The 15,040-nt window shown below is 52.4% G+C and overlaps 2 protein-coding genes across 3 annotated transcripts; both read left to right on the top strand.

The window, feature by feature from the left end:
* The first annotated feature begins 470 nt into the window (after positions 1-470).
* Positions 471-3,872, top strand: LOC137912165 (splicing factor U2AF 35 kDa subunit-like). 2 transcript variants are annotated; one of them, XM_068756516.1, is made up of 8 exons: positions 471-514; positions 1,421-1,508; positions 1,583-1,649; positions 2,840-2,889; positions 2,982-3,080; positions 3,159-3,292; positions 3,395-3,487; positions 3,633-3,872. In XM_068756516.1, the coding sequence occupies exons 1-8, from the start codon at positions 471-473 to the stop codon at positions 3,715-3,717; spliced, it is 660 nt and encodes a 219-aa protein (XP_068612617.1). In that variant the 3' UTR covers positions 3,718-3,872. The 2 variants fall into 2 exon arrangements, with proteins under 2 accessions (XP_068612617.1, XP_068612616.1); XM_068756515.1 differs by having other exon boundaries at positions 3,570-3,872.
* Positions 3,873-6,060: 2,188 nt separating this feature from the next.
* cbsa (cystathionine beta-synthase a) lies at positions 6,061-9,798 on the top strand. Its single transcript, XM_068756514.1, is given in 15 exon segments — positions 6,061-6,338; positions 6,423-6,466; positions 6,469-6,528; positions 6,676-6,810; positions 6,905-6,984; positions 7,065-7,269; positions 7,355-7,446; positions 7,521-7,646; positions 7,733-7,850; positions 7,926-8,025; positions 8,115-8,192; positions 8,278-8,412; positions 8,495-8,612; positions 8,745-8,829; positions 8,990-9,798. Coding segments are annotated over 15 exon segments (1,788 nt in total). The 3' UTR covers positions 9,124-9,798.
* The last annotated feature ends 5,242 nt before the right edge of the window (positions 9,799-15,040 follow it).

Genomic DNA, 15,040 nt, shown 5'->3' with positions numbered 1-15,040 from the left:
ACTATTAACACAAACATTGGAGGTTATCTGGAGGAAACTGTCCCAACCTCGAGTGGGATTTATAATAAAATCACCAAAGTGTTTTTTGTATTGGCCAACTGGGACTTTTAATTTAATTTCTTTTATTCCTCTTGCCTTTAAGATAAATACTTTTGTCTATAAATATGGCCAAAATAAATAAGAACCTGCAGTTTCACTTTTCTGCCACAAGATGGCAACCAAATTCACTTTCTCTTGTGCATTATTTTCTTATTTTTCATTCAACATTTCTTAAATATGCTAATTCAAAGTTACAAAGAAAACAAGTTGCTCTGAATCATATACACAAACAAAACGTAATTTCCATTTTTAATGGGAAAAACAGCGCCGACACATGGCGATCGAAGGAAGTGCACCTTCGTCGGACTGCGCAGCCGCAGTGTTACGCCTTTACGTAATGACGTACGCGCGGCGTCTCCAACGGGCCGAAAATGGCGGAGTACTTGGCATCCATTTTCGGCACAGAGAAAGACAAGTATGTTTCTTTTACGCTTTATCGTATTTAGCGCACGCACGACGCGCGCCGCTTGCGGCGCGACTGCGGCGGCTCCTCGCCTCCCCAGCGAGGCTCCGTCCGGTCGCCGCCATTTAGCCAAGCGTCTTAGTTTAGCTTACATTAGCGACGGGATGCTAACTCTCGGCTAAAGCATTTGAATGAAACTCCGGAAGGCGCTTAAGCTAACCTGCGACTACGTTCCGTCGGTTTGCGTGACATTTTTTTACACGCTCCACGCGTGACTTCTTCTCAATAAATTCCGCAGGCTTCTAAGTAGCCGCGTAACACGCGGTTTAGACCCGGCTAGCAGGCCGGTTGTTGTGATCCCTTTCGCCGTGCGTCCACACACGTTTCTATCGTTAGCTTTAGCAAAGCAAAAGCAATGTTATTGTCTATTTACGTCATGATCACACTACAATTAACCAGGAAGGAAAACCAATAGTTAATAAGTTGATAAACAATAAACACGACATTGAATATAATCAACTTAACTATATAATTAACGACAGTTAATGAGTCGATCCTGATGCTGGATTTCAGAAAACGTCATTAATGAGGGAACTGAATTAAAGTAACACACAGTGACGTAATTGAGTTCTAAGTGTTGGACTTTTTTTTTTTAATTCTAATAAATAGAGATGAAACAGTTTTTTTTTTGGTGAATAAAGACGGTTCCTTGCATCATGGATTCGTGATGCTATTAATAAGCTGCTCGGTTTCCGACAGGGTGAGGGAACCTTTATTTTTATAATGAAGAAGAGGCCGCAAAGTGTGTGAAACATGATCCAAATCTATTTAAAGGCGCCGCCGCCTCTGACTTGCACCTTAAAAGATGTCTTAGCTGGAACGAGCTCAATGACGACGCCCCTTCCTTTGTTTTTCCAGGGTCAACTGTTCGTTCTATTTCAAAATCGGCGCGTGCAGACATGGAGACCGCTGCTCCCGGTTGCACAACAAACCGACCTTCAGCCAGGTGAAGTTGATCGTCCGTAACGTGAACGCGCTGAAAGATGAACTGAGTTGACCACATCTCCCCCCCCCCTGCAGACCATCTTGATTCAGAACATCTACCGCAACCCCCAGAACAGCGCACAGACGGCCGACGCTTCCCGCTGTAAGTTTGGCTTCCTCTTTTTTGATTTCTGAAAAAGTGGCCGCTCCTGTAACAGGACAGACGCGAGGCGCCCGTTCTGAGTCTGCGGCTAACAAAGCAAGCAGCAGATAATTATAGCCATTAGATAATTAAGAGACGAACGAGTACGGCAAGTTTTTTTTTTTATCTCGCTCGTCGAGCCAAGAAGGTCACCGGCTAATAATTCAGTCGCGTCCTCCTACGATCGATATCCCTTCCAGACAGCTCGGATAATGGATTCTATCCCCTGCAGGTATTTTATTATTACAGATAGTTACTTTCAGTTGAAGCTGTGCCTCGCTAAACAGGTGAGTTGACGTCACGCTTCGCTTTGACTGTTTTCGCTTTTCGGCCCCGAGTCGTTTCTCCATATTGGGTGCAGATGTGGGCGTGACTTTTATCAGAGGCCGTTCCCTCCCGCCCGGCGCTCGGCCAGTGCAGCGAGGGCCGGGGCGATTTTAATTAAATCTTCGAGCTTGTGGGGGTGGGGGGGGGGGGGAGGGATAATAAATTCCGTTTCCACGTGAATCGACAAAACCGATTCGCTCGCGCGCCGTGATGTGAAAACGGGACTCGTTTCTAGAGACGTTTCTAATCACTATTTTTTTTTTTTCCTTCCCCAGCTCTTTATTTTTTTGTCTCAGAAGTTTGCGTTTTGTATTTCAGACCATTCCCCTCTTGAACATTTCCCTTCATAACCTTCCAAACTGCGCAGTCTGCTGACGGTTTGCACTGTAAGTTCTCCCTTCATTTGCAGGAACCCTCCAGAACCGACAGTAAAACTTGGCTTAGCGTAGGAACAGTGACCTCTAGAGATGAGCGGATCACTTCCTGGAGACAGCTTCCGCTGGGTTCTAATATTACTGCCCCCGCCCCCCCCCCCTCCCCCCCTTGTCCTTGATGTTAGCCGGGGGTTGTGTGGAGAGCTTAGCCGATTAGCCTAAACTCACGTGCTGTGGCGTTACAGTCGCCACACAACGGTTTTGTAAAAGAGGCAAACATCGTCTCGAGGTCGAACCAACGGGAAGGTCAGCGGGGTTTAAGCTGGACAGGCGAGGGAGGCTAGCGTGCGTTAGCGTACCGTAACCATGCTAATGACTGCCCCTACAGTTAGCGTTGCTTAGCGTGACTTTCGTCGCCGCCTTTGACTCTCCGCCTGTCGGAACTTTCAGTCGCCGTCAGCGACGTGGAAATGCAGGAGCATTACGACGAGTTCTTCGAGGTGAGTTGGAACTTTTCGTCTGAGCTCGGCGTCGACGACGGCCGGAACCACGCGACAGCTCCTCCCGCCCCCTTTTTTGTTTCCGCACGCAGGAGGTGTTCACGGAGATGGAGGAGAAGTACGGCGAGGTGGAGGAGATGAATGTGTGCGATAACCTGGGCGACCACCTGGTCGGCAACGTCTACGTTAAGGTGGGTGAGGGGGCGGGGTTAGCGCGTTAAGCGACGCCTTAAGCCGCTGGCTGAACTAGCGGTCCCCCGTCTGCGTAGTTCCGTCGCGAGGAGGACGCGGAGAAGGCGGTGATGGACCTCAACAACCGTTGGTTCAACGCCCAGGCCGTCCACTCCGAGCTGTCCCCCGTCACCGACTTCAGGGAAGCGTGCTGCCGCCAGTATGAAATGGGGTGAGGAGTCGGCGCGCTGGTTTTCACGTCTTTGAGGCGTTGCTCCGGCAAAACGCAAGCGGTATTTAAACATTCGTGTGCCCCCCCCCCCCTCCCCTGCAGGGAGTGCACCAGAGGAGGCTTTTGCAACTTCATGCACCTGAAACCCATATCACGGGAACTTCGCAGGGAGTTGTACGGCCGCCGCAGGAAAGGGTATGTCAATCTTTGCAGTGAAACAAAAACCAAAACTTGTGTTTGAAATGATACAGTGAGTTCAATTTTCCATCTACCCCAGTGGGCAGGGGCAGGGGCAGGGGCAGGGGCAGGGGCAGGGGCAGGGGCAGGGTTCGCGTCCCAGGGAACAACGCTCCCGCTCCAGGGACCGGCGGCGGGATCGCGAAAGGCGACGGTCAAGGGACCGAGAGCGCTCTGGAAGATTCTGATGGAAGCCCGGACTGACCAACCAAATCCTTCCCCTGTCGATCCCCCCCCCCCCCCCCCCAGCGGTTGTTACCATCTCTTTTCTTATTTTGCTTGAATTGTTGCAAGTGTTTTCTTTTGACTCCCTTTTTTTAAGACGAGCTTGTGTAGCTTTCTCAATAAATAAAAAATCTGATTTTGTAATTCTGCATTCCCTTATATGAACATCATCTTATTTCTTATTTAGGCAAGTGCTGATTATTAATAAAACAACGTGTCTTAAATGGTCGTCATGCAACTGTGGAAATCCGGTTAATTGGCGAGGCGTGATGACAAAGGGAGGTTTGATTTGTGAAGGACTACAAAGCGCTCTATTCGGCTCCTCCTCGATGCTTCCGCCGGCCAAAATTTATATCAGAAAGAACATCCAGTTCAGTCCTGATGTTGCAAAAGTTTTATTACTTAATTTGTTGATGACTTGTTTGCCGAATTATTGCTCAATCCACTAATTATTTTTAAAAAAAGGCTTATCTTTTCCAAGTTTAATAAAGTTAAATTATTTTCTGGTCCTTCTGGATTATATCAAATTGAACAATCACGATTTCTAATAACGAAACCCTCAAATATTAAAGTTTTAAACATCTAATTTTGTGAAACTACAAATATGGCTGTCGTTCCTTCGCACAAAGTGGGCGGGGTCCGTGTGTACTTCAGCCAGGACGTGCATAGAACGCCCATTTGAGAAAGCTCCTTCCCTGATTGGTGGGGACCGTAAATCAGACGCCCCATGACGCAGCCAATCAGAGAGCCGCTGCCTCTCCTCTTTTGATGCACGTGCGTAAATATCAAAAAGCCATTGTCTGCCCGAGAAACGACCCGCATCTGGCTGGACGCGCAACCGGGACGAAGTGTTGACGCTTTTTCCGTTACTTTTAACGAATCAGGTGAGACGGAATTAGAGGAATAAACATTTCGTCGTCCGTATTTGTGTTTTCTTCGCTGAAATTGGCTTAAATTGGCCTCATCCGGGCAGTTTCTGACGCAACGCCGTATCTGCGTAGTCCAGCTGACTTTGTTTTTGTTCACTGTAAACGCAGCGCATCTGATTTCATGGTCATCATTTCCGGTTGATGTTGATTCGTGCAGTTATCGATCCATCCTTGTCTTCGGGTTAAGTAATTAAACGTTTGGCCACTGAAGCCACGTATAAAGATAATTTATTCTCAAAACAAATGGAGCAAGCAAACATTGGTTATAGCCCCCTCCCCCGGCTCTACTTATTTTGGCAGCCCTTATGCTTTTCTTTCATGTTTATGCTTCTTTTTTCTTTCTTTTTTTATGTTATGGCTGAAGGAGTTTGTGCAAAGGGGCCAAACAAGCAGCCTAATAATGGTGACGTTGCAACAGGTTGAATTTTTCCTTCCTAGATTCAGACCAGGGTTTTTTTTTTTTTTTTTGGGGGGGGGTGCATTTCACTTATTCCACTCTAAACCTCCTAAATTCTCTTCCCAGTCTGGGCTCGGTGCCGCAGGAACGTTCTCCTGGACTGGAGGGTCACGTTTCCGCCGTGGAGAGAAGACAGCTGTTCTCTGTACTTTCTTAAACGGGACACGGCTGTGCTGTTCGACTTGAAGCGTGTCTCTGGGCTTGTTTGATCGATTTGCTTAACGGCTTATCGGCTCGGTTTGATAATGGCGCCTGGACTTGTCACACAGTTTGAACAGCTGACCTCTCTGTGTTTACTGTGCATGAGTGCAGCACCGCCGGCTACCCCTTCCCACGGCATTTTAACCGCTGGTGGAGGAGGAGGAGGGGGGGGGCATTTTGACATTACCCTTTTCAGAGTGTCATGTTTCCACCCCGAAGCTTTCATCTCTCTGCAGGAATAATCCTCTTGTTTTGTTTCTGAAGCCCATCAGTTGTGATTCATTGACTCAAAACGCCACATGTTTGACGCCTGAGCGGGTTTCACGTCCGTTTTCGTGCCGGTAATGATTGTTTGACCGCAACGAGTCCAGCGGCGTGCACGAATAGAACCACATTCAAAGCACGACGTGGCTCTTTCTCCGCCGCCGGGACTCGTTCTAATTAAAGAGAGGTTCAGCCGGTTTCTTTGTCCGCGTTCGTTGCGCCGTGTGGCCTAAAGCCAACCAGATATCCTGCTTGTATATTATTTATCCTCTAAAATCACGGTATAAACGTTAAATTCAACCCTTTTGGAGCTTGAAAACGACACGAGCGTGAGGCCGACCCTTCTGTTGGAAATGTGCGTGCAAAAACTTGTGACGATGCACGCAATTTCAATCTGATGGCGTGCTGATGTAACCGGTAACAACAGTCTTGTTGTTGTTGTTGCCAGGGAAACCATGCCGTCCGTTCCTTCATCCGAAGAAGCTCCCGTTCCGGGTTCCGTGTGTCCGCACGCTTCCAAGATGCTCAGCCTGGCTAACGGAGGCGCCGAACTCCCAGAGAGCCCGTTCCCGCTGAGCAGGCTCGACAAGCTTCCCGCCCTGGAGGGTGCTGAGGGCGGGAACGCCGCCGCCACCCCCGCCGAGAGGAAATGGATCCGGCCCGACCTGCCCAGCCGCTGCAAGTGGACCGTTGGGGCCTCAAAAGCCGACTCCCCTCATACAGAAATTCCAAGGTCGGTGTGTGATGTTTACATTTAGCGCGACTCCTGGAACGCTTCGGTCTGAGATCAAATTACGGTCGTCGTCTTTCCTTCCAGGCCCGTTCCTCCGACAATTCTCCCAGACATCCTGCACAAGATCGGAATACTCCCATGGTGCACATCAACAAGATCCCCAAAGCGTTCGGACTCAAGTGCGAAATACGTGAGTCGGAGGCAAAACCACATTCCGAGATAACGATGCCGAGTGCTCGGCGGAATGTGTCGGAGGCTAAACGATTACGGGAAGCGGGGTTTGGCTTCGTTCCCAGCTTGGCCTTCTCGGAATGTCTTTTTTGTTTGTTTTTCGCAGTGGCCAAATGCGAGTTCTTCAACGCGGGCGGCAGCGTGAAGGACCGGATCAGCCTGCGGATGGTGGAGGACGCCGAGAGAGCCGGCCTCCTGAAGCCCGGCGACACCATCATCGAGCCCACCTCCGGGAACACGGGTAAAGTCGGCCGGCGCGTCGGCGGGGGGGGGAATCTCCGCGGGAAGCGACACGTCTGTTTGATGAATCGTTCGCCGTCTCTCCTGTTTCTCAGGCATCGGATTGGCTCTGGCTGCCGCTGTGAAAGGCTACCGCTGCATCATCGTGATGCCCGAGAAAATGAGCATGGAGAAGGTGTGTGTTTGTGTGTGTGCGTGTGTGTGCGCGTGCGTGATGTCTAAACGCACACGTTCAGCTTCAGCGTGTCGCTGCAGGTGGACGTCCTGAGAGCCCTCGGCGCCGAGATCGTCCGGACGCCGACCAGCGCTCGCTTCGATTCGCCGGAGTCCCACGTGGGCGTGGCCTGGCGCCTGAAGAACGAGATCCCCGACTCTCACATTCTGGACCAGTACCGCAACGCCAGCAATCCCCTGGCTCACTATGACATCACAGCCGAGGAGATCCTGGAGCAGTGTGACGGTAGGACGGTGCCTCGGGGGGTTTAACCGTCCCTCCGGGTTCTGGTCCTAACAGTGCCCCCCCCCCCCCCCCACCGTCGGACCAGGTAAACTGGACATGCTGGTGGCGGGCGCAGGCACAGGCGGGACGATCACAGGCATCGCCCGTAAACTGAAGGAAAGATGCCCCAACGTGAAGGTAAGGAAATCCCTTTTTTTTTTTTTTATGCTTCCAGGCGGCCGAGCTTTAATATTTTATTCGGTCGCGTGCAGATTGTGGGCGTCGACCCGGAAGGCTCCATCCTGGCTGAGCCCGAGGAGCTGAACCGGACCGACAAGACCCGCTACGAGGTCGAGGGCATCGGGTATGACTTCATCCCCACCGTGCTCGACAGATCCGTGAGTTTTTATTACACCCCCCCCCCCCCCCCCCCCCCCCCTTGTTTATTATGCAATACTTGAAGCAGTTTCTTTTCTCTTCTCAGGTAGTCGATACCTGGTACAAGTCCAACGACGAGGAATCCTTCAACATGTCGCGCATGCTGATCCGAGAGGAGGGCCTGCTCTGTGGTAAAATTCCCGGGGGGGGGGGGGGGGGGGGGGGTAAAAAGTCTGACTCGGCCCACGAGCCAAAGCCGAAAACTGTCCGCCTGCTTGTCGCGCGTCAACAGGAGGCAGCTCGGGGGACGGCCATGGCGGCGGCGGTGAACGTCGCCCAGGAGCTGAAGGAGGGCCAGCGCTGCGTGGTCATCCTGCCGGACTCCGTCCGCAACTACATGTGAGCGTGCGAGAGGGCAAACCGGCGAACCCCCGGGGGTCGAGGAGAAGTCGCCGTAAATGTTCCTCTCTTATCGTTTCCCCCTCGAGGTCAAAGTTCCTGAGCGACAAGTGGATGATGCAGAACGGCTTCCTGAGCGCCGAGGACCTGTCGGTGAAGAAGCCGTGGTACGTGCAATAAAGAGATCCCCCCCCCCCCGCCGTGTGTGTGTGTGTGTTGACCCTGACCCCCCCCTCTCTCTCTCTCCGTCAGGTGGTGGAACCTCAGGCTGCAGAGTTTGAACCTGAGTGCGCCCCTCACCGTCCTCCCCACCGTCACCTGCCAGAGGACCATCCAGATCCTCAAGGACAACGGCTTCGACCAGGCCCCCGTGGTGGATGAGGCTGGGTGAGGAAACGGCGGGGGGGGGGGGGGGGTCTCTAACCAGGTCCAATTCCCGGCTGCACCTTTAACCCTTTGTTGCGCGCAGGTTAATCCTGGGTATGGTGACTTTAGGGAACATGCTGGCCTCCATCCTAGCAGGGAAGATCAAGGTCTCTGACCCGGTCAGCAAAGTGCTCTAAGTGCTCTACAAGCAGTTCAGACAGGTCAGACGGGAACCTCGTCTCCTCCTTTCGTGTGTGTGTGTGTGTGTGTGTGTAAATGTGAAGCTGTAATATTTGCTGTTGCTCTTTGTTTTTGTTTTTTAGCAGCGCCGTTGTCCTTATTGTCCTCCTTAGATCTGTCTCGCTGATAATTTGGGGAAGTTGTCCCGCATCCTGGAGACCGATCACTTTGCTCTGGTGGTTCATGAACAGATCCAATGTGAGTTCATTTTCGTCCTTGTTTGCTCAAAATTCCTTCGAAAAGCGCTCTCATTGGCACCACCTGGTGGCCGTGTGGAAGAATGCAATCAACCCCCACCTGATAGCTTTATTTTTTCGTTGATTATGTGTTTGTGCTTGGTTCTACTCTCTCTCTCCAGACTTGACGGACGGCTCTCCCAACTTGAAGCAGATGGTTTTCGGGGTGGTGACGGCCGTCGACTTGCTCAACTTCGTGACGGTCCGGAAGAGGAGGGAGCGGTCCACGTCCGAGTCCACCGACGAGTTGAACTAAAACGTGCGGCTCTCGCTCGGACATTTCTGTACGCGTGTCTAAAAAGGTTTGTGAAGTCAACTCTCGTTCATTCGGGTTTTTTTTCCCCGAACCCGCTCTCTCCGTTGCCGGGTCGTGCTGCGGCCTGTCCCTGCAGTCAACGGGAAAGAGACGGGGCTACACCCCGGACAAGCCGCCAGTTCAACGCGGGGCTGAAGTATAATCATAAGGAAGGTTATTAATTATTTGAAGCAATGGATTTTACTCGAATTGCTCCTGAAGTTATTTTTACTTTGTAGTTCTGAAAGCATTTTATGACTTGTCTTGATTTCTAAACTGTCTTGTTTATATTTATAGTTAAGCTCTTCGTGCCTTGAATAGAGACATTTGTGCTGGTACTTTATCTGTAAAGTGTAATTATTTCACTGGGGCCTTGTGTACCAATTAAACATCAAGAATAAGACAAAGAAGTAGAATAAATGCCGTTTATCAAGATCATGTTGTTTTATATCAGCATTCTTTTTAGGTTTGTGGACTTTTGTAATCGATAGTCTTTGAAATGTGTGCTTTTCATTCCAGCTTCTTATAATGCCTGTGATGTAAATGCGAAAGCTCCCTTGATTATTTAATCTTAGATGGCCGAGGGGAATAGTTTTGTATGGCAAAATGTGTGCTTTAATAAAGTTTAAAGGAAATATGCAACTGTCTTCTATGCTCTTCGTTTTGTGCCAAAATTGGAAAAAGTCGAGACGATGCGCTTGGATGCGAGTCATAATTATATTTAATGTAAATACGAGTTTAATATTTCCCGTGGCTTCTGTAACAGAAAATATAATAATAACTTTATTCATTGTTTGTTTCTGCCATGTGGTTTCTGTCGAATGTAATTTGTCCCTCCTAAATGCCGCGTCGGGGCGGGGCTTCATTAGGCGCGATCGGGGTCTAATTGCGGGCCGTAAACTCCGCCCGTGCCAGCTCCTCACCGGCGCGCGCCGGTTCCGACGAAGGAGCGAGTCCTCCAGGAGCCAATCGGCGCTGTCAAAGCGAGCCAGTTGACTGGTGGCGATGCTATGTGGTGCTACGAGGAAGGCTCGACGGGCAGTATGGCGGAGGAGGAGGAGGGCACCGCGGGCGAGCTGGAGGGGCTTGAGAAGCGACTGCGCGGCTTGCTGAGCCGCTACACCAGCGACGAGCTGCGAGCCGACGGGAAGCCGTTCTGTTCGGGCTTTCGCGAGGTGAGCGAGGCCGCAGCCGAAGTTGTCGTCGATAAAGAGACAGTTTGCTAGCTCGCTCACCCCCCTCCCTCCCCCAGAACTAGCATTAGCCAGCTAGCACTTAGCCGCCTGCTAACGTACTTAGCTAATGCTATGTGGTCGCAGGCGGCTAACGCGATCAGAGTTTGACGTCTGGTTTAATATTCTTTGTTATGACCGACGGCTGTTTCTGATAACGGTTATCGACGAGACTCAACCGCGTTTCGGTGACGACTGTTCGCCGCGGAGCTTAAACAAGCTAACTCGCATTGTCGCTTCCCGGCTTGCTAGTAAGCTAAGCTGGTAGCTAACCAACCAAATGTTTACCAAAACACACTGAGTAACATTTTTTCTTTTTTTTTTGCACCTAATCTACAATTATTTTAATCTTGTACCTAGTTGAGACAGACGTGATTTTAGGAATCACTATTTGGATGCTATAGCTATTTGTAGCCTGCGTTATAAGTGTTTACTTAATGAACCTCTCTCTGGCTTAAATGACACGTCCCCCCCCCCTTCCCATGTAAATTAATAATTTACTTTGTCATTATATCACCCTTAAGACGCTGTAATTCTATAACGAGATAAATACAAACATCCGGTACGTGGTCATTAAAAATCAACATTAGCATGAATTACATTGTAGCGGCGTGCCGACCACATTCCACTAATGAAAGCTGCAATCCTGTTTGTTGTTGGCGACTCCACGCTCGCTTCTATCGCTTTACAGTGTTTGTTTATTGCTTTGGTGGTTGAGCGGCAAGTAGCTATTACCAGTTTATTAATGTTTACTGTAGTAAAACTATAAATCTCACATGTTTTTAACGCTTTACGGCCAAATTGTGCCGCGTAGTAAAAGGTGCGGCTCGGTTAGCGCTCGTGTTTCTTCAAATTTAAATGACACAAACTTGTGGTTGTTGGTTCCATTCTCTGCGCAGCTGGTGGAGGAGTACGCCTCTCGCCGGCAGGCGCCGTTGCTCCGGCTCGGGGTTCTCGAGGTGGCGTTCTGCTGCTTCGCCCGAGCCTCCGCCGCCTTCGCGCTGAAATGCGACCACGTGCTCCGCACCCTCAGCAGCCTGGCCTTGTGAGTACGCGGTCCGCTCGCAATGAGATGCCATAGCGGCATCAGTGATTTAAATATTGATCCGTGGGCAGCCGCCGAACAATGTCGTTGTCTTCAACAGGAGTGTTTTTGAGCTGCTGCTGTTCTTTGACCAGAAGGATTTACTCCAGGAGCCGCTGAAACGCTTCACCGTCACATTCCAGGTGGGAATAAGAATGCTGAGCAACGAAGTGATTGATCGTAAACGCCTTGAATACGACTTTTTTTTTTCTTCTCGCAGAAATGCCTTTCGGCGCTTGCAAGGCATCAGAATGTTCACCTGCTTCAGGTCGGCCGCTCGGTCCGACGGGGCGGGCCTTGGGCTTGGCCCGCCTTGCAGGCCATCCTGAGTGGGTCCAGTTTACCTCAGAGTGAAGGTAGGTGAATGTTAATAATCAAATCGTTAGCGTTCCTGCCTGTTGGTCCGTGTGAAACCGTCGTTGGTTTCCTCTTTCGACGCCCCCCCCCCCAGTGGACGGATGCATCGGCTCCGAGCTGCCGGTGTTCTTCGAGCTCCGGGTGCGCTACCTCTTGTCCTGCGAGCGGGCCGGCGAGGCCGCGGCGCTGGCCCGGCGTTGCGCTTGGCATCCCGCCGCGGGGCGACACCCGTTCTTCCTCCAGGTCTACCTCGCTCGGCTTTTCAAAACGTCGCAGCACGAACGGCTCCACAAAGAGGCGGGTGGATTCTCAACTCGTCTGTTTTCATTCTAGACCTTCGCTTGAGATTCTCTCTGACTGGACTCTTGCTTTCCTCCTCGTCTTAGGTCTCCAACTTTAATGGCAAAGACGCAATTCACATCATCTGCGGTTTGGAGTGCGAGGAAGAGGACGAGTTGCTGTTAGGTCTTAGCAGAGCCTTCCTCCTCCAGCAGCTCCGCAGGGGGGACATGTACTATTTGTGGTGCGTTCTCTTGATACTATATAATAAAATTCTGAACGCTCTATTAAATCGAACTGTTATTTCCAGCGATCTCGTCTTTGTTTGGAGTAAGCTTCACCGCCGGTTGAAAACCTCCAAGCCAGCGCTCCTCAAGGAGATTCGGCGGCTGCTGCTCTCCGCCACCAACGTCAACGCGATCTTCCCGTTCATCAGAGCCGTCCTGCACGAGGTAAGACGAAGATTGTCCAAGAAAGGGTTACATTTGAGTGAACTTGTGACCTTTACGTCTCGCTAGGTGGGTGGCGGCGGAACCCAGTTCTGCGTGGAGCTCTGCGCCGACGCCCTGAAGTCCCGTCTTCCCTGCGACGCCGCCGCCAAGGCCCTGATCTACAAAACGATAGCCGGCCTGCTTCCCAGCGACCTGGAGGTCTGCCGGGCGTGCGCGCTCCTCGTCTTCTTCCTGGAACGCACCGCCGAGGCCTACAAGATCGTCTTCCTGCTGTACAGGCACCCTGACCAGGAGTACCACGTGGAGAACAGCCCCGTCAGAACCAGCGTCCGCTTCGAAACCCTGCAGGTGGGGGGCGGGGGGGGCACCTCAGAGTCTCGATGGCTTTAACTTTAAGATTTGCCTGATTTTTCTTCTTCATCCTCTCCTTAGGTCCTAAAGAAGGACTTGTATTTCGACCCCGAGTTCTGGAACCTCGTGGCGTTGCGGACAAGTTGTTTGAAGCTGATGGGCGAAAAGGCGGTGAGTTCCGCCCTCGAGGAGATCGCGGAGGACAAATGGATCCCGAACTGCGGCGCCAACGAGCCCGCGGCGCGATCGAGTGTCTCAGAGTGTCCGAGGGGAAATAAAAGTTCGCTCCAGGCAGCAGCTAAGAAGCGGCACCGTAAACAGGACAGACGACACGGCGACAATGGTTACGCCGCCCCCAAAAGGTTAAAGGTCGGCCAAGACAAGCCGCCTATCGGCTTCAACCACGGCGCGAAGAGGAAAGGCGCCCAACGGCCTCTGAAGGACGCGCCGTGCCAACCGTTGAGGCGCTCGTTCTGGCAGTTGGACAGACTGCAGGGCGGCGGCCTGCGTGGAGAGCGACGCGCCACGCGGCTCTCGGAGAGAAACCCGTCGAAGCGGCGGATTAAGAGACCCAGGTGGCTTCTGGAAGACTCGGCAACGCTCGAGGAGAACGACGCGCTGAAGGCCAAGAAGCACGGGTTGAAAAGTCGAGGGCACGATCGCTCGTCGGCCGATAAGCGGACGGATGCCGGTCGGATCAGGAACACGCCTTCGGTGGACGCTTGTCTCACGGAGCGGGACTCCCCGCGAGTCGTTCTGGAGCTCTCCCTGCCGGACAACGAACTGATGGGCTCGTTCATTGAGGAAACCTGCAACAGGCAGAGAGGCTTCCCGCAGGTGCTTCTTTACAAGCCGACGGTCAAGCTTCCGGCGGCGCCGTCGCCGCCGCTCAAGCCCGTTCACGGCAAAGAAGTTATCCTCCGAGCGCGGGACGAGTTCATGTTCGTGCAGCAGCTGCATTGTTACGCGCAGCGAAAGAAAGGAAAAGGCAACGGCTCGGCGCTCCCCTCGGGCTCCGTCTCAACCATCACTCGCTCCTCGGCGCAGGGAAGTCCGCCGAAGGTTCAGCAGGGGGAGAGATGCGGGAATCCCGCCGCCCCTCAGACGCCTGCGGGTTTTACGGATCCCCCCGTTTCGGAAAAAGTTCAAACGGCAAAACCAGGCTCGCGAAAGACGCCGACGGCGAGGGAGCTCCCCGAAAAGCCCGCCGTCGCTGCGACGGAATCCCGGGTTTCGGATGAGGCTCAAAGCTCGGGAAAAGTCTTGCAAGCCGAGACGAAGGGCTGGGACGCATCGCAGGCACCGCTAGCGGTCCCGCAGGCTAAAGCGAGGCGGCGCTCTGAAGACTCTTCTGTAGAGATGAAAGTCACCGTTGCTTCGCAAACTCAAACGGCGCAATCTCCGGGTTCCGATGGCGTCTGCAAAGCCCCGACTTCGGAAATGGCAGCTTCAGCCGACGCATCCAAGGCCCCGACTGCAGAGGAAATGTCCCCGATGTCCGATCTCGTCCCGTCCCAATTCCAAGACATTATCCTGAGAGACGGGCGGTCGCTCTGCCGTCAAGCTAAAGCTGCTTCTCCGGACGTGTTCAGTAGCAGCATCTCTGAAGTGGACATTTCACGCAGGCTCTCAGAAGGGCAAGCATTAAGTCAAAGTGGGCGGAGCCCTGAAACGACGGCAACGATCGCGTCGAGCGATCCGGACAACCCGGGCGACGCCTCTGCTCTGGCGCTAGCGACGGAGACGGTTACCGGACGGGAGTCGAAAGACGCCGCGAAACCCGACGTCCCTCGGATGCTGAAAGCTGCCTCGAGACGCTCCTTAACGGACGGGCAGGAGACGGGAGGAGCCGACGACGTCGCTTCAGAAACGTCCGAGAACGGCGTTCAGGTGGAATCCGAGGAGTCCAACCTGGAGTTCCGTTGCGCCTTCTGCAGCAAGGACTTCAAGGGAAGTCGCGTGATCGAGCACGCCATGTTCCACTATCGCAAAGACGAGTGCATGTTCTGCGGGACGGCGTTCAAGGACGACCTCCTGGCCATGATGCATCTGTCTGATCACATTGAGACGCTGAAGAGAGAGTCGTCCGGTGGCAGAGCCCAAGAGGGCGGGGTCTCTGAGAC

The sequence above is a fragment of the Brachionichthys hirsutus genome, chromosome 24 (genome assembly GCF_040956055.1).
Source record: "Brachionichthys hirsutus isolate HB-005 chromosome 24, CSIRO-AGI_Bhir_v1, whole genome shotgun sequence".
Lineage (NCBI taxonomy): Eukaryota > Metazoa > Chordata > Actinopteri > Lophiiformes > Brachionichthyidae > Brachionichthys > Brachionichthys hirsutus.
This window is presented reverse-complemented; position numbering and strand designations above follow the sequence as displayed.